At 45.0% G+C, this 19322-nt stretch overlaps 1 protein-coding gene across 3 annotated transcripts in view; it reads right to left on the reverse strand.

The window, feature by feature from the left end:
- Positions 1-19094, reverse strand: part of SLC15A2 (solute carrier family 15 member 2) — a 61742-nt gene extending 42648 nt beyond the window's left edge. For 2 of the 3 annotated variants that reach the window (XM_054044803.1, XM_054044801.1), the window contains exons 1-5: positions 13300-13434; positions 7477-7564; positions 5682-5823; positions 3362-3454; positions 2189-2288 (exon numbers count right to left, since the gene is read on the reverse strand). In XM_054044803.1, the coding sequence (XP_053900778.1) occupies positions 2189-2288; positions 3362-3454; positions 5682-5823; positions 7477-7564; positions 13300-13404 (528 nt within the window). In that variant the 5' untranslated portion in view covers positions 13405-13434. Of the gene's footprint in view, positions 1-2188; positions 2289-3361; positions 3455-5681; positions 5824-7476; positions 7565-13299; positions 13435-19018 lie in introns of those variants that run through there. The other variant, XM_054044802.1, reaches the window with a different exon arrangement.
- Between the last annotated feature and the right edge of the window lie 228 nt (positions 19095-19322).

The raw sequence follows: 19322 nt of genomic DNA on the forward strand, positions 1-19322 counted from the left end.
GTCACCTCATTTCACACATTTACAGATTTCAATGACTTCACAAAATGATCTGAATGCCAGAAGTGTGAACATAAAAAATGACTTAGCAATTTTTATATTACACTCATTAAAAAAATATATCCCTCCTTGCTTTCTTAATCTTTGCAGCAGACATACGTTCATATCATGATTTGGATTAGCTAATTCTGAAAAGGTAGCATTTGTGATAATCCTGATCTCCCTAGCAACAGGAAAATAAAGAAACAAAGAAATGGTTTTCAGTATTATACAAAGCATAACACATTGTTTGAAAGCAGCTTTGGCCCTTACTTAATATGCACAGAAGCTTTTGCATTTACACAAAATCTTGGCAATATGATTTTGTTCAGCCATGTTTAGCCTGGAGCTCTGAGCCAGTGGCCCCTATCATTGTTCATGGAAGCACTGCCCAAAACATGGCAGGTCCAAGGACAATTATATTTCTAAAGTTCTTTGAAGAAAACAAGTGTTCAGTATTAGGGATTAAATTCAGGCTTGGTGTAAGCAGCTGACACTCTACTGACATCAGTGCAGTTGTGCCCACAGATACCGCAGAATTGAATTTGTCTCTAGATAAGAAACTTTTCAGTGTCCCCATGAGGTAATTAAAGGAAGGTTACTTATCAGAGTTGCAGGAGCACTCTGGTTATACGGTCTCTGCAGGTCCTCACCTGGATAAATAGGGATCTGCAGAGGCAGTTTTATGTATGTAGAAATATTACTATCCCCACCATTTTACATATAGAGAAACTAAATCAGTGATCTTAAGTACTTGCTGAAGGTCACAGGAGTCAGTACAGCTGGGTGGGAACCAGATTTTTTATTTTGCAGGGAATTTCATGAGTTTAAAATGTCTCCTATTCCAAAATGGGGGTGGGGGATCTAAATTGCCCACAAAATGGAATTCGGGGGGAGGGGAACAAAATATTTCATTCCAACAAAATCGAAAGTTTTGTTCCTATTTTGACTTTTTAAATTTTATATTCTATGACATAATAGAAAACTTTTTAAAATGAAACACAAAGTAGTTTCAAAACAGAAAATCAAAATGGAATTTGAAAATGTCAATTCTGTAAAATTGCCACAAAAAGCATTTAATTTCAAGTCAATTTGACATTAATCTGAGCCTGCCCGAACTGCTTTGATGCCTCATGGGAGTTGTAGTTTGGATGCATCACGCCCGTTTTCTTCTACAGGCTGGGCTCCCTGGCTGGACTACATATCCAATGACGCACCGGTCTCCCCTCCGGCTGAGCCATGTTGGTGCATCATGAGAGTTCCCTGACTGTGATGCATTATGGGAGGTGCAGTCTGGCTAGAGATCCCAGCCCACAGGGGAGAATGGGGGCATGAAGCACCTGGACTACAGTGCTCATGAGGCACTACAATAGCTAAGCTAAACTGAAACATTGTACTATTTCCGAATTGAAATTTTTCAGAACTTTCTCTTCTGTGAAAAATTTAGATATTTTGGCTTTTTACCCTGATTTGGTTCCAAAACAAATGTCGACATATTGGAATTACCCACAGGATAGAAATTCTCATTTCCAATCAGCTCTAATAAACAAGGAAGCAACTGGTTGGATGGAAAACTTCAATGAACACCTAGGATCTTCAGTCAGCAGTGCTGATGATGTGGTAGGTAGCACTCTCCTGTCTGGCTCTGTACTGAACCAGTGTTGCTAAGGATCACAAAGCCAATGAAAATGCTGCCTTTTGGATAAGATTTAAAGCTGAGGTGCTCATCCTTTGTGGTCATTAAAGAGGCAATATCACACATATAAAGGTGACAATTTTGATGTCTTTCAACTCAGGAAATAATCTGTCTACCACATTCTCCCCTGTGCCTCAGTTTTAATCAAATATAATATTTTTCTTTACTTACTGCCTCATTTTGTGCTGCTACATGTTAGTGACAGAGTTACTGAGTTGGCTCTGAGGCAGCTGCAGTTCAGTGGTGACTGAAGCTTTACTTCTCTCAAGGCTGTTGTGAGGGCCCATTAATTAATGTTTGTGAAGTGCTTTGAGATTCAAGACGGAACGGTGAAGTACGATCATCTCTCTTTCCCAAGGCAGAGTATGCTTTCATTTGATTGTAGTTTGATCACATCATATACCTCCCATACATTAATACACCAGATACTGCATAGTTTAGAAAATAAAATCTTACATGTTCTTCTTCAAACTGGTCCCCACCAAAGGCAGCCACACAGGGTTTGATACCGCCCGTTCCAAAGGCAATCAAAGCCAGGCCAAGCATGGACAGAACCCTTCAAACAAGGATGAAAAACTTCAGCACCACAGAACCCCTTGAGGATAAAGCAGAGCACTCTAGCTACATCTTAAACCAGATGTGTCATTTATTAATCTGCACATAGGCTGTGAGTGAAGAGCAAGCTGAGATGGGCTAGTCATAGGAACAAAAGAATTATCCCCATCCCCATTCCAAACCATGAAAACATAAACCGAACCATTGCTTTTGGAGTGTTGGATAAATTCAATTAACTTTGTTGTTTTCTTGCATTTCTGAGTATCAACCAGGTATGAAAGTGGAAGAGCAGAGATGCATGAGAGAGTCGGTTTCTGGCCCAGCTGGAAGCAGGAAGTACCAGAGATCAAAAGAGAGGGTGAACCTTTTCTTGTAAGATTTCCAGGCCAGATTTGCCAGTTTGGATCAGCATCACTTTTGGGTGCAGAAACTCCTAACCTAGTGAGATCCATCCATTGCTAACTACAATCACACAGTGGCCTCCCGAAATGCTTCCCAACTAGCATGAAAATACATGTGGCTGGATGGGCCCAGGGAACTTAGAAAGGGATCTAGTAAATCTGATGTTGTTTTGCCTGGTTGTGAACATTTTCTGAGCTGTGCCCAGCTAGCAGCTTATCAGACATGCTAAGAAGCGAGTTGGGAAACTGTTCTGGGGAGAAGACTGATTGAAGCTCTGGAGGGAGAGAAGAGAGATGCACTGAAGAACAGATAGATTCCTTGTGGTCCTGCCAATCTGTTCTGGAAATGTGCTCGAACTGATGATTTCATGCTCCACTGACCGACAGACACAAAGTTGTTTGCACTTTCCCTAAACTTCACCCACATTATTCTGCCTGAATTTTTTTTAGCAGGTCTCGAGACTGGCCATTATCTCTAGTACAAGTTATCTGCTTGGTTACGATTATGAAGCTGCATAAACTGCAGGACGTATATGAATAAAAGCATCTTGTGCAAATCCCGAAGGCTGATGGCCTGACAAAGGGAAGACACTATTAGAGATGCCTATTCGGGCACTGTATAAATGAAGAACCATAATAATGTAACAAAACACCAGTTCCAAGATTTACTTACACATGAACAACCTGGTTTCCCACAGTTGGTATCGCACCAACAGACTTTATCACGTGGCCAATCACATAGACAATGGAGAGGTAGATAATCGTCCTGAGAAGAAAGGAAACAGTAGCAGCTGAATACTTGTCGGGTAATTTATGACCTGCAAACAGAAAGCATGTCTGCATTTCCTGATACAGTGGGATTGCTTGGCATTCACACTGGTAACTGGCCAATCCATACCACAGGCAGCTCCCAGGCCCGTATCTCCTGTGTCAGCATTGAAAGTGTCATAGGAAAGAGATAGGCAAATGGGTTCAGATGGTGGGCTTAAAATTAACAGAGAGGGATAGATGTTGCTGTGTGCACACACAGATCTCCAGGTGGAATTAACTAACCATGTTCCAGTTCAAAATGTTGTTTTAGGTGGTTATCCAGGTCATATTTACTTGATTAACACACACAGGCATTTGCCAGCCCACCTGCCAAATGAATGCGTACTTTGGAGGTGCATATGTAGATTGTACGCCCATACACTCCAAAGAGTTACAATGTATCTGTGTTTCAGGCAGATGTTTTTAGGAGCAGCATTGACAGATGCAGTGGTTAGGATAACACAGTGTGATGAAAGCATTCGGATGATCCCATTCTAACAGCAGCTGAGGCTTCAGAAGCAGGACCGGCTCCAGGGTTTTTGCGTCCCAAGCGGCAGGAAAATAAAAAAAAAGCTGCGATCGGTGGCAATTTGGCGGCAGGTCCTTCCCTCCGAGAGGGACCCAGGGACCCGCCGCTGAATTGCCGCCGAAGAGCGTGACGTGCCGCCCCTTCCCCTTGGCCACCCCAAGCACCTGCTTGCTGAGCTGGGGCCTGGAGCCGGCCCTGTCCAGAAGACAACTTGTGATCCAACGGTCACAGCAGAAGTTGGGAAGCAGAGCAGCCCTGAATGAGTTCAAATCCCAACTGAATCAGCTGATTCCTAGGAATGTAAGAATTGCCAGATGGGATCAGACCCCATCTAGTCCAGCAGCCTGTCTTCATCAGTGGCCAGTATCAGCTGCTTAGGCAATAACCCTGCAATAGGCAGTTGGGGCATAACCACCCCAGGGAAAGTTTCCTCTGAACTCCTAGTAGTTAAGAGCTCTGCTTGAGGGTTTATATCCTTCAGGTCACCGACACCCTTGTATATCAGTGAACTCAGCTGTTAAACTTGAGTAACCAACCTGCAAAATAAAACCTCCAGTGTTACTTTATTTGTTTGAAGGCAAAAGGATGTTGGCGGCCTATTGGGAACATGCTAGCAGGAAGAGGGATCCAAATTGGTTTTCTCTTGTTCAGACCCTTGTTTCTAGGACAGCATGAAGCGGGAAGTCCATGCTCAGTTCTGGAAAGAAGGGAGATCTTCATGTTGTTTTTAAGAAGACAATATGGTCTAGACATCAGAACACAAGACTGGGAAGCAGGATTCCTGGATCCTTATCTCCACCTCTGCCACTAACTTTGGGCAAGTCACATGTTAATCTCTAGGAGTCTTGTGGCACCTTAAAGACTAACAAATTTATTAGAGCATAAGCTTTTGTGTGCTATGACCCACTTCTTCAGATGTATGGAGTGAAAATTACAATAGGCAGGCATAAATATACAGCACAAGAAAAGATGGGAGTTACCTTACCAAGCGGGGGATGGGGGAGGGAATTAATGATTCAGTCAGGGTGGATGTGTCCCATTCCCAACAGTCGACAAGAAGGTGTGAATGTCAACAGAGTAAAAATTATTTTTTGTAGTGCTAACGATGCCAATTCCATCAGGGTGGATGGCCCATACTCAACAGCTGATGGGAGATTACGCCTTGTAGTGACCCAGCCATTCCCAGACTTTATTCAGGCCTAATTTGATGGTGTTAAGTTTGCAAATGTACCTCAGATTCCTCATCTGTAAATTGGCGAAATAATGGTTGCCTAACTCAAAGGGGACTTATGGGGTTTAATTTGTTAATCATTGTAAATCATTTATTGAGCCTCAGATGGAAGAGAAATACAGAGCATTATTAACAGTAGTGCTTCAGCATCTTCTCTCTCTTGGTTTTTATACCATGCCTACCACCGTGCTCTACAGGTACCTTGAGCCTCACGAGGTATCTTGGAATCCTGTGCCTCATCACCACAATATTGTGCCACCACAATACACACATCATGATTCCCCACGTACGAGCGCTGAAGCACTTCTTTTATGGCGGCCCTGAAAACGATAGGCTTCAGCAAGCATATCAGCTGTTCACTCATTATTGGAGGGGAAAAGCTGGCGGTTAGTATATTTGAACTAAAGAGGTTTCCTTCCTTACTTGAATTTTCCCAGCCATGTGTCGGCGATGAGAGCTCCAATGACAGGTGTGAAATAACACAGGCCTGAAAAGGCATGGTACATGGTGGTGGATAAGTTCTCATCCCAGTGGAGGAAATTGAGAAAATACAAAGTCAGCACGGCTTGAAAAAAAGGAAACAAACAAAACAGGTCAGATAATCCATACACACAACCAGGCAGGTGAACAAGGTGGGTTAAATCACTGGGACTAAGATCAACTGAATTGTTTGTATAAGACTATGATGCACACAATGGCATGGAAAGAATTAAAAGTCTTGGACTCGCCTTTGTGACTTTTCTTTCCCCGCCTGACTTGCGGTCAGGTATCATTACACTTCTCATTAGATCCTTTTCATACTATAGTAATAGGGCCCCTAGCTAGGATCAAATTCAAGACCTCCATATTTAATATCATGAGCCCCTCTTACATGAGCTAAAGGAACAAGTCATCATCTTGGACACAGAAGCAGACTTATAAACTCCTTAACATAGTCCAGCTTTTAGAGGGGGACAAGGACCCACATTCTTCCAGTGTGCAGTACACTCCCCCTCTGCCTGAGGACACGTGCCCTGAGTGTCAATGGTCCACAGCAGTTCAGTAGTTACATGTGGACAGTGAGGTGACCTGTAATGGGCCTGTTTTCTTTTATGAGGCTGATCCTGAGTTCAGCTGGGGCTTTGTCTTATACAAGGACAGGATCTGGATGTCGGTCACCTGAACGTATTCAGTAAGGGTGATATTCATTCCTTTTGGGTAAGGCTGGCATAAGGACAGCCAGGAGGTTTAAAACCACAAGGAAAGGGTAGCATGGTGGGCAGTTAGGGTGGAATAGCCATGTTGTAGATCTCCACATTATCCTGTGCAGCAACCACTGTGCAAGGTCAGTTTCAAGGGAGACCAGGGCAGGGCTACAGGATTTGTGTTTTTACAGATGCAGTTGCTTAGAAAACTACAGAGGCATGTGGAACAGAAGCAACTGCTTCGCCAGCCTATGGGCTGGAACAGGGGCTGCCAAAGATTGTGTTGCACCCTGTAAGCAAAGGTGACACGAGGAGGCAGTGTTGGGATCAGGTTAAGACTAGGGCTCATTTTGCTACCGTATCAAGGATTAAGATTTGGATTAGAATTCATTATTGTCCACAAATCTGCAAATGGTTGATCCCATATGGCAAAGCTGTCCTGAAATCAGCTGATATTGAATGATGAAAATCTAGCAAGACCAAGTGAATCTTTGAGACTGCAACCTCATGGGGAGATTCCAGCTATGTCAGATAGAAGCCCCCTTCCCAGTTTGGCATCTGATCTGAAACCAAACCTGTAGGTGCAAATGTGGATCCGTGGTTTCAAATCTGACTCTCCCACCCACTGAAATTGGAAGGGGTTCTGACAGGCTAGTCTGGTTTCAGACCCCTCTATTTGTGTGTATCGATGTCCAGAGTGCATAAAGGGACATATTTTTCTGCCAGCCTGATCCTAGCCTCTGATTTTACACAAGCAAGTTTTGGGTGAGCATGCCCTTGCCCACATAGTTTCCCACATTGCTCGTGTAAATGCAATAAGTGCACACACAAACCAGAGTCTGTGGACAAAATTAGAAGCCACGGAAAAACCTGACCCAGGATGCACATCAGGTTTAAATTAGCTAAACTGATACTTTGAAGAACTCTCTCTGAGTCAATGTGCAATATAGGGGCGTATATTTGAAGACAACTGACCAGAGTGAGGGGGGCCCTGCCAAGCAAAGCAAAGCAGGGTTATTAGATACACCCTGTACCTTTCATGCCATAGTAGGAGAAGCGCTCGCAGAACTCGTTCACCACGATGAAGGCAATGCTGAGTGGGTAGTTGGTGCCACATAGTTTCTATGGGAAACAAATAGGAACATGCTGGCTTTGTGAAAAGCATTGGTCCCAGCAACGTCTTCCCATAGGCTATGTGCAGTTGATGTCAGAGATGGGTCCAATCCAAAACCCCACAGCCAAACACCCCAAATTCCAAGGAGATCAACATCCACATCCCAGCCTTGTAGGTCTGGCACACTGGTGAAAATCAGGCACCGAGGACGGGCTGCTACCTGCCAGCCATGGTTACTGCTGCAGTCAAGGTTCTCCTAGGTGGGTCGCCTAGGGTTACCAACTTTCTACTTGCACAAAACTGAACACCCTTGCCCTGCCCCCTACCCCACCCCTTCTCTGAGGCCCCACTCCCTGCTCACTCCATCCCCCCTCCCTCTGTCGCTCACTCTCCCCACCCTCTATCACTTGCTCATTTTCACCGGGCTGGCTCAAGGGGTTGGGGTGTGGGAGGGGGTGAGGGCTCTGACTAGGGGTGCAGGCTCCGGGGTAGGGCCAGGGATGAGGGGTTTAGGGTGTAGGAGGAGGCTCCAGGCTGGGGGATGGAGCTGAGGGGTTTGGAGTATGGGAAGGGGCTCCGGGCTGAGGCAGGGGGTTGGGGCAGGGGAGTGGAGTGGAGTGCGAGTGGGGAAGGCTTCCGCTGGGGGTGCAGACTCTGGGGTGGGGCTGGGGATGTGGGGTTTCGGAGGGTAGGATGGGGATCAGAGCTGGGGCAGGGGGTTGGGGCGCAGGCTCCGGGCAGCGCTTACCTCAAGCAGCTCCCAGATGCAGCAGCATGTCCCCCCTCTGGCTCCTATGCGGAGGCGTGGCCAGGCGGCTCTGTGTGCTACCCCGTCCACAGACACTGCCCCTGCAGCTCCCATTGCTTGCTGTTCCTGGCCAATGGGAGCTGCGGAGCTGCGTGCTTGGGGTGGTGGGCAGCGTGCGGAGCCCCCTGGCTGTCCCTATGATTAGGAGACGGATGGGGGACATGCTGCTGCTTCCGGGAGCCTGCCTTAGCCCTGGTGCGCCGCTGACCGGACTTTTTACAGCTCCATCAATGAGCAGGAGTCAGGGTTCATCTGCTACTCCTGCTGCGGCTGGGATTCCCTCCAGTGAGTCCCCTTCTCTCCCCACAGGTTACGGCTCCTTCTGCTGAGGCCTTCTGAGCAGGACACCCACTGTCCCTCCCCACCCGGTGCTGCTTTTTCCACTGAGGATTCGTCTTAGCAGTTCCATCACTCTCTGTTGCCGTGGCTGCCCTCTGGGCTCTCACAGCAGTGCTCCGCCATCTCCCACCAGGCTCTCTTGCCCCAGGCACATGGAACTGTCCCACCAGCTTTACAACGAGGGAGAAGACCAGCTCCTTCCAATTTTGCCAATCTGTATCCCCTGGCCCAATTCATCTATTCAGCACTCCCTTCCCCGGTCAATTCAGTTCTGCCCACTCACCAGTTCTGCACCCCTCTTCCCCCAGATTCTGTCTCTAGTTTACTCCGACTGTGGCTGGAGTCAGTACTTAACCTGCCTTTATCACAGAGTAACTGCCTCTCTCTCTTATTCCAAGAACAGAGCAATGTTGTGGTATCAGTAGATTTTTTTTTTTTTAAATACAATGACTGGTGTATAATTCCTCTGAGCTTGGCTGCTATTTCACTGAATCTCACCTAACCAAGGCTGGCTTTACCCTCTCAGAGTAAAACCTCAAGGGATTTCATTTAAACACAAATGAGTCTTGACAGGACCACAGAGTGTGCCTCAGTCATTCCTTCTATATGCTCTTTGTCCATGCATCGCCTGCTTAGCCTCGCTTCCTCACAACAGGGGATGTGCCTCTTCAGAACACGGCCTATCCCATACCAATTAGGGACAGCCCCAGGTAGTAAGAGAGAGGGACTCATTACACCCAGAGGCTGGGTCTACACTGCAAAGTTAGATGGACATAAGACACCTTGCGTCGACCTCGTTGTGCACGTGTCTACACTTTAATTTTAATCCCACCAATGTAAGCACCCCATTATGGCCACGCACTAACACCAACTCCCCAAATGGCCTTGAGGATCTGGTGCTTGCAATACTTGTGACAATAGTGCAGAGCTTTGCAGGTTCCAGACTACTGTCAGAGATGGCAGACAGCAAGGAGGGCTGTGTGAGCTCGTCGGATTTTTTATAAAGGCGTGAAAATGATGGGGTATGGATGACATAATGGGATGGGGAAAATTGCATGCTGAGAACTTGCTCCCTTGCTCCCAATTATCTCTGCATGATTCGTTTCTGCACTACCATGCATTGCCAAAACTTCCCCAAAGACAGTGCAGTGGCAAATTGCACACTGGGATACCTACCCAAGGTGCACCGCACTATGCAGAGACACAAGTATTCCTGGTGAGTACCTGTAGAAGCCAAGTAGTCATGCACGAGTGACATATTAACTGCAGTGACTTTATGCCAACATAACTTGTATCAGCCAAAGTTTGTAGTGCAGACATGGCCTGACTCGTGGGTAGGGCTCAGTGTCTGTCACTGAGGTTGTGGAAGTCATGGATTCCGTGACTTTCCTCGACCTCCGTGATTTCTGCAGTGGCCAGTGTGGCTGACCCCAGGGCCGCCCAAGCAGCTGGCTCCAGGGCCAGATGCTCAGGTGGCCCCAGGGACAGCCACACCAGCCACTGCTCGGGCGGCCTCTGGCAGCAGTCCCAGGGCGGCTGGAGCAGCCGTGGTCTGCTGGCCCCTGCAGCGGTTCCCGGGCAGCAGGCTGGAGAAGCTGCAGTCCACTGGCCCAGCAGTGGTCCCCGGGTGGCCGGCTGGAGAAGCTGCAGTCCACTGGCCCAGCAGTGGTCCCCGGGCGGCGGGCTGGAGCAGCCGCAGTCTGCTGGCCCCGGCAGCTAGTGCCGATGGCCCCAGGCATCCCCTCAAGATTTAGTCACAGGTATTTTTAGTAAAAATCATGGACAGGTCACGGGCTGTGCGTTTTTGTTTATTGCCCATGACCTGTCCATGACTTTTACTAAAAATAGCCATGACTAAATCATAGCCTACTCATGGGTGGTGTTTGTGTTTTTAATTTCTTAAAGAGCCATATTATGAGGCCAAAATGACATGAGGTCTGGTCTTCCCAGTAGATTTTAGCTCCTGAAAGATGGAAATACCGATCTCCTCTTTTTTCAGCCTCAAAAATGGTTCACAAAACACAAATACAGATGCCAAAATAGATATGTTTATTCAAGCATGCCCAAATATTGAGGCATTTGGGTTCATTTTAATTCCTGGAGTGACAGAATATTTTAACCTCAAATACCAGCTTAACAATACTTTTTTTTGCCAGGAATGTACAAGAGCAATGAAAGACAGTATGAGTAAACTAAAAAAGAATAAAAAATTAAACCATCAAGAATTTAACCCCATTTGTCTAAACACAAATATTTTGATGCATCATTTCAAACACATTTTATATCTCTTATCTATGGGATAAAGACTTCAGCCATCATACCTGTTTCTTCAGAAACCTTCTGACCATGTGCCCAGGTTGAGCAATTGTTATTAATATTATTTATTATTTACTCTGTAGCTATAAAGTCTGGAACACAGTTTGTAAGCAAAATCCTACACAAGGTGGCTTAATTCCTCAGATTTCTGCACTAGCACCCCTTGTTAATTAACCCCCAAAGCGTAAAAACTTGTAAATATTGCAAGTGTGGATGCACGCCCAGGCACACACACGTTCCCACCCCAGAGTGTAATGTCTGCCTTTCTCCAACAAGTGGTTTGTTATCAAGAAAAAGCAGAGAAAGGGAAGTATGCAATTCTGTCTTTTTGTGCAAACAGAAATAAAAGTAGACTACATGAACATTTCAGCCCATCCAAAAATTTGCAAGAGATTCCTGATTTTCACAGTCCTGTGCGGCTGGCGTGCAGAAAATTAAAAAAGTTACAAATTTAGGGCCCAATTCTGCAGATGCTTATTGCCACATGTAGTGATTACTACCCACTGAAAGTCAAATTGCACTTCTCACATCAGTGATCACTAACAGAGCTATGACTTTTTGGTTCTCTGGTCATTTGGAAAAAAATGGGTGAAGGGTGAAATTGCTTTAGGTCAACCAGAAATAAAGTTTTTGGCAAATCAAAAAATCATTTTGGGGCATGCAGTGTTTTGTTTGACTTGAAGCAAAACATTTCCTTTCGTTTTGGAGGATTTTTTCATTTTCTAATTTTTTAAAATAAAATTGAAGTAAATTTCAATGTGAAAAGTCATTGTGCATCAAAGAAATCAAAATGTTTTGTTTCAAACAAAACAAACATTTCAAATGAAACAAAACATTTTGATTTTTTAGGGGGAAAAAAATCATCTTTTCTTCCAACCAAAACAATGGCAAATTCGACATGGATTTGTAAAATGTTTTGGTCACCCTGACTGCATTTTTCAGTGAAAAAAAGTTTCATCTGAAAAACTTCGCCCAGCTGTAACTACAACGCTGTGTGTAGCAATTGTCTGCAGTATCGGGTCCTTAGTTTTGGCTTCAGCATCATGATGTGGCAATGTTGTGTAGCGAGGAACCAATGAGGTGGTATCTTCCCAAGCTGATGTTGCATCAGCGTGTGGCGTTATCTAGGAAGCAGGAGGAGGCAGCATAAAAACAAACACAATCTTGACAGTTAAGAAATCCTGAGTCGTCCCAGCTCTATCACTGACTTGCTCTGTGGCCTTGGGGCAAAACTTTCAAACTTGGGTATCTAAAATTAGACAACTGAATCCATACTTAGGACCAGCTTCTGCCACACTTACTGGCACTGAGTAGTAAGTAGCACTTGCCTCTGCAACTAGTCCCATTGAAATCAGTGCTGCTGCTCTTGGAGTAATGAGCTCCTCAAAGTATACAGAGAATCTGTTACCGAGAGAAGGGCATGTTTTGCAGAAGTGTTGAGCGCTCACAAATCCCAAGGAAGTTGACTCTCGTCACCTTTGAAAATCAGGCCCCATATGAAGGTGTCTGTATATTGATTTAGGGCCCAGATCCTCAAAAGTATGTTTTAGGTGCCTAACTCCCATTGGCTCTAGACTTAAAAGCAAATATTCCCATTTACAAGCACAAAATAGCAGCCGTTCTTATGGGCCCCAGAAGTCAGGTCCAGGAAAAGCAAACTTTGGGCTCAGTGGAAGCATGACAAAATGCGTAGGTCTCAATCGCTTGATGAGAACTAGCCTGAGAGGCAGCACACATGTCAAAGCTGCATGGCGAGAAAATGATTTGCTAGATCTGCCTTTAAATCTCAGCTGAAGATTTAAACCGGAGCCTCTCACTCTGGAGAGGGAGCACTGGAATGTGCGGCAATGGCCAGTGCTAGCAGCGCATCTGTTTCACTGCTCAGCAGCATCTGGAAACTGCCTCTTTAGTGGCTTTACAACAAACTGTGCAAATAAATAGGCCCACTCCGGAGCCCCTACACTCCTCCCTGCCTTCCAAGTCTTCACTTCAAAGGACCCATCCTGCTAGAGAAGGAGCCTCCAGGAAAAAGGCAGGAATCAAAGCTGCATTTCCCAAAGAATCTGACAGCTCATTTCCCCCCATAAGCTGCCCTTTCTTAATTTAATCCGGTTAGCAGAGGGGATTTTGTTTTGAGTTTTTCATGCTCATTCCAATCCGAGACAAGAAGGAGTGTCTGTCTGCAGGCACAGCACAACAGGGGAAGGAACAGAGCGATCCTGCGAGGTTTGGAGTGAACAAAACAGAAAGCAAAAAAAGGAAGCCCGATGTAATACTCACCGGGGATTTTTTCTGAGAAGAGAAACCTCCTTTGGGGGGATCATCTCCTGCAGGAATAAAAGTGAACAGAGTTTCCTTGGATTTGTTTTTCTGAAAAGCGTTCATCTCCCTCCTCGCCTCGTCTCACACCATGCTATGTGGCTGTTGTGAGTTGACTGGAAGACTTCCAACCGCAGGGTTTGGAGTTTGATTCAGTTAAGTTAACCCTAATCAAGCCCATTTCTGCACTGGTGGGGATGATACTAGGAATGACAACAACAGAGCTGTTGTAGTAGCTCATCCTAAATCACTAACGGATTTGGGTTCTCAGCACTTTGCATTGTTTGTCTGGCACTCGCCCGGCTATCGTGCATGAACTAGCCCGACAAAGAACCGTGTGCCACAAAGATATGACCCCAAGAATAAATGCCAGATCCAAACACCTCTGGAGTCTGTGGAAGCTCAGATTTAGGAGCAAAGTTTGCATCTCAGGCCAGTCTTAGTAATAACAGTTTTATTAAATTCTTTCCAGAGCTAAATGGTGGGCTGGAGAAAAGTACCCCATGGATAGCACAGTGACAACATAAAAGATATTACCTCATCCACCTTGTCTCTCTAACAAGCTACCTGTGGGTTATACTTGCTGCACCAACCTCTGCTGCACCTTTGCCTTTCAGACCGCAGACCTGATGGGTTCCTGTACCCCATTAAATAAGTCCCTCTCAGCATATAGATACACTTGATATTTTCCCTGCATTCAGCTCCCCACAGCAATCCTGCATTCCCCTGTAGAACCATTTAATTTGCTCCCTCCGTACAGAGCCCTCCCCCATGCTCCACCAGGACAGCCCCAAGTGGACCCCCCAATTCACTGCCCCATTTCCCCCTGAGAGAAGGCCTAAATCCCTCCCCCCGTAGAAACCCTTCATTCTGGAGGCCTCCTGATGTGCTCCCCATGGTGCTGAATGACTCCTGCACGGTGCAGTGATCCCTTGATTCCCTATGCATCCGAAGAAGTGAGGTTTTTACTCACGAAAGCTTATGCCCAAATAAATCTGTTAGTCTTTAAGGTGCCACCAGACTCCTTGTTGTTTTTGTAGATACAGACTAACACGGCTACCCCCTGATACTTGATTCCCACTGAAGACGATGGGAGTTAAGGGTGCTCAGCTCCTTGCAGGATTGGACCAATAGACACCCAATGCCCTTTGTCTTTATATGCCCCTCCCCCTAAATCTTCTGCAAGGGACTCTGTGGAACTCTGTTCCACAAAAAATATCCCTGCTGCATTGCCCACACTTGCAACACTGCCTGCCATAAAGCCCCGTATGCATTCCCTCCTGGAATTTCCCATCTTGCATTTCCACACCCACCAAGACTCCCTGAAGCACTCCCGTCCCTCCGTCCCCAAGATCCATGACTTTGCCCTGTCTAGAGACACCTGGGTCTGACCGTTACCATCTTGTATACGGACAACCAGACACTTGTCCAACACGAGCACAGGAAAACTACCTTTTGATCATAAAGGGAAGCCCCACCAATTTATTCCTGGCTTTACCCCCTGCACCTTAATCATCAGTAAGATTCCTGGCTTTATCCCTTGCACCTTAATCATCAGTAAGATTCCTGGCTTTACCCCCTGCACCTTAATCATCAGTAAAAACGCATCTTCTCCTGTGCAGCAGACCAGCATAGGTTGACTTCAATGCATCAGCTGAGAAGGTGGCCCGGTCAGAATGTGGCAGCCTCTGTGCAAGATACACTGCATTGGTGGGGATGCAGCACCCCTAACTGCTGGCCCAGCTGTGAGGAAAGGTCTCCTGTCCCCACTTTTGGATGCTTATGCTGACTCTATAATACTGCAGGTCCATCTCCTGATCTTTAATCGTCACAATACCTTACATGCCTGCACAGTAGAGCCTTTCATTTGAGGGTCGCAGAGCATATACAGCAGATCATTAATTTGGTCTCCCGTGAGGTGGGTACTATTAGCCCCATTTCACAGATGAGGAGACTGAAGCACAGAGAGAGAGTTGACTTACCCACAGTCACCCAGTGAGTCAGTCATTAGACCTAAATGTCCATTTGAAATATTTCTCTTGATTATTATGAGTCGGATCCAGTGCTCACTGAAGTCAATGGAAAGACTCCCACTGACTTCAGTGAGCATTGCATTAGGCCCTAGCTGCTTTTCTGGTGTATCATCAGGCATCCCTCCAACAGAAGGTTATGGTCTTCACCAATGCACAGGTTTGCAGTGGGAACTCCAGCAGCCAACGAGCTAGATCAGTAATAAAAACAGGATGGAAAATGTGGGACTGGACTCCCGTGCTGCTAGTACAATGAGATGCTTTGATTTTTCCACAGTCCTGCACCTACTTATCCTGAGCACGTGACCAACCCCATGCTTTACATAAGCTAAGTGATTTACTTAGAACCAGTAAGAAAACTTGTATCAGGCAGTGGGCTTAGCACACAACTTACCAAAAGCATTGCAAAGATATTTACATCATTAATGACCAACAGAGATTAGCAGACAGAAATGGGGAAAAATTCATATCACCGGCAATCAATGTTATTTTGTTTTACAGGACGCTGAAAATGAGGCTTGGTCTACACCTAAAACTTTTACCGGTAGAGTGAAAAAAAACCACACACACCCTAGCAACAGCGCAATGTTGACAACGTCCTCCATGTAGATGCAGCTATGCTGACAGAAGAGTGCTTCTGTTGGCATTGCTAATGTCATTCAAGGAGATGATGTTCCTATACCAGCAGAAAAACTCCTCCTTCTATTGTCTTAGGCCTTGGCTACACTGGCAATTCACAGCGCTGCACTTGCTGCGCTCAGGGGTGTGAAAAAACACCCCCCCCGAGCGCAGCGAGTGCAGGGCTGTAAAGCGCCAGTGTAATCAGTGCCTGCAGCGCTGCACGCTCGCTCGGAGAGGTGGAGTACTTGCAGCGCTGCGAGACAGCTCTCGCAGCACTGTGAATCCGCAAGTGTAGCCAAGGCCTCAGTTTCTGAATTAACTGACAAAAACAGTTGTGTATTACTGTAATATTTACTCAGAACATGTTAGTCTACAGGACCTTTCTGTCCATCCCTTTCTCCCTTCGCCCCCCGGCCCTCCCGTTTGAAGAGAGTCCTTAAAGAGGCAACACCCCTTTCCTGCCAGATAGTTGGACAAACAAGTTTCCCTTTCTTTACTTCTGACTATCTGATTAACTAGTTTTAAGAGAACCTTCCAGCAAAATCAGTACCTTAGTAAGATATAAAATCCTTTGCTATGCCTAAAATCTTTGGAAACATTTTTTTAAAGTTGGTGAAATTTCATAAACATAATTAGTATTCCCTTTTTCTAAAAGCAATGAACATTGTTATGAACACACTAAACCTCTGTGACTGATTAATTTAAAATAATGTCTTTGTTTCAGTGAGTTAAATATGTAGTAATCTGGAATGATTACTTTATGAAGGCTTAAGAGTACATTTAAAATATAAAATCAGCTTAGAAATACTGATTAAGAAAATGTTAAACAGAGAAGAGCTGCATCATGTGTTCCATCATATTTAATGTTGTATTCAGCAGGACAGCTGACTCGCCCTTACTACAAAGTTTTTGCAAATAAATTTCTGACAAACTTCAGGGTATATCAAAAAACCCATGACTGACATTTTTTATTCCCAAATTTAGTGCTTTTAATTAGGTACCTTCTACATGGCCATTCTGCGTGAGGGAGAGGCTACGGGGGTCTCTGAGGGGAACTGTGACTCTCTGCTACTGTGAGGCAGGCCGGGCATCTCGCTATCCTTTGCTGCCTCATCCCGCCCCCCCCGGGCTGCCATCGGGCATAGGGGCACCAGTTTAATAATACTGCGTAGGGCCCCATAAATCCTAAGGATGGCCTTGCTTACCATGTAACCACTTCTCTGTTTTGTGATATGCCTCTGCATGTCCCTACTGAGTTGGAGGGTTTCCATTGCTATATTGCATCATGAGGAAATATCTAATTAACAATTCACGGTCACACATACAGATATTGCGTGTGTGGCAGTGGGGAGGAGTGCAATTCTTCCTCCCCCAGAATACCTCTATTTTCCACCCGATACATTAATTTGCATTTCTCCTGCCTGTGTTAATTTATGCCCATACTCCAACAAGCTTTCTTAGTTCCCCCAAATTTGCTTTTTCAAAATCCTTCAAGTCCTTTTGTCATTTTGCAGTACATCCCCAAGCCACTTCAATGAATACTTCACACACTACCCAGGCCCGAGGCCTGTCCCAATTACCACTGAAGTCAATGGAGGGTTCCCATTGACTTTAATAGGAGCTGGATCAAGCCCCAAGCTTCTCAGCTCCCAAGATATACTTCCTTGAAATTGAAACAGAATTACCTGTGGTCTATTACACCCATTCCTTGACATGTTACACTGAAGTAGCTCATGATCAATAATAGCAGATAAATGTCCTATTAATATCGTATGTCCAATCAATCCTAATTGGTAAGTGCTAGATTCAGAATCACTTCTTTTCAGGGTAGATTTCCTACTTTCTGGATAACAGAGTTGTTCTTTACGATGTAACTGGGGAAACTGTTTAATGAACCTCAGAGTTACAAGCACCTCAGGAACAGAGGTTGTTCGTAACTCTGAAATGTTCGTAACGCTGAACAAAACGTTATGGTGGTTCTTTCCAAAGTTTACAACTGAACATTGACTTAATACAGCTTTGAAATTTTACTGGGCAAAAGAAAAACGCTGCTTTTAACCGTCTTAACTTAAATGAAAAAGCACAGAAACAGTTTCCTTACCTTGTCAAATCTTTTTTTTTTTAAACGTTCCCTTTATATTTTTACTAGTTTAAGTTTAACACAACTCTGTACTCTATTTGCTTTGTGTGTGTGTGTGTGTCTCTGCTGCTGCCTGATTGCCTACTTCCAGTTCCAAATGAGGTGTGTGGTTGATCAGTCAGTTTGTAACTCTGGTGTTCGTAACTCTGAGGTTCCACTGTAGCTGTAATTTCCACCCCACCGATGTCTGCATAAGGGATTATAACAGCATCCTACGGTTTTGAGTTCATAGATACCAAAGCCAAAAGGGACCACTGTGATCATCTAGTCTGACCTCCTGTATAACACAGAGGCCATAGACACATAGACAAGATGCGATAAATCGATCCCAGAAGATCGATTGCTTACCGCCGGACCCGGAGATAAGTATAGACCTACCCTTAGAAACACATCCAATCTTGATTTAAAAATTGCCACTGATGCAGACTCCACCACAACCCTTGGGAAATGGTTCCAATGGTTAATTACTCTTAAGTACTAATTTGTCTCCTCCTAAGGCAATAATAATACAGCGCCCTATGGAACCTTGAATCCAAATATTTTTATAAGAGTAAATTTCCAGATGAACTGAAATACAGAGGGCCAGATTCTTAGATGATGTGAAATATCATAACTGCATTGACTGAAACAGAGCTACACTGATTTACACTATCTGAAGATCTGGTTCAATGAAGTTAAGTGATTTGCCAAAGGCTAAGTAGTGTATCAATGGCAGAGTCAGGAATAGAACCCAGGAATCTTGAGCCTCAGACCCACATTCTAACCACTAAACCCCATAGCCAACAAAGATGAAAGAAACCCTATCCTGCTAGACTCATCAGCATTTTCTTTGCATTCTCTCTCTGTCTTTTTTTTAATTAGCAAGAAAAACAAATATAAAATCTCTCACCAGTTTGGTTTTTCTTTGCTGTTTCCTTTGTACCTTTCTCCCTTGCCATGTTTGCAATTTCCTGTGCTCTGTGTGATCCCAGCCCTGCGTTGCTGAAAATTAATCTTGCTGAGTGATCCTGTTTATCTATTTAACTTTTGTTAATGTTTCACTTTACTGTAGTGACAAGTTAGTCACCAATAAAATGCCATTGGACAGTCTTTGATTTTTCAAAAAGAACAGGAGTACTTGTGGCACCTTAGAGACTAACAAATTTATTAGAGCATAAGCTTTCGTGGGCTACAGCCCACTTCTTCGGATGCAT

Source organism: Malaclemys terrapin, chromosome 11 (genome assembly GCF_027887155.1).
Source record: "Malaclemys terrapin pileata isolate rMalTer1 chromosome 11, rMalTer1.hap1, whole genome shotgun sequence".
In the NCBI taxonomy this organism is placed as follows: domain Eukaryota; kingdom Metazoa; phylum Chordata; order Testudines; family Emydidae; genus Malaclemys; species Malaclemys terrapin.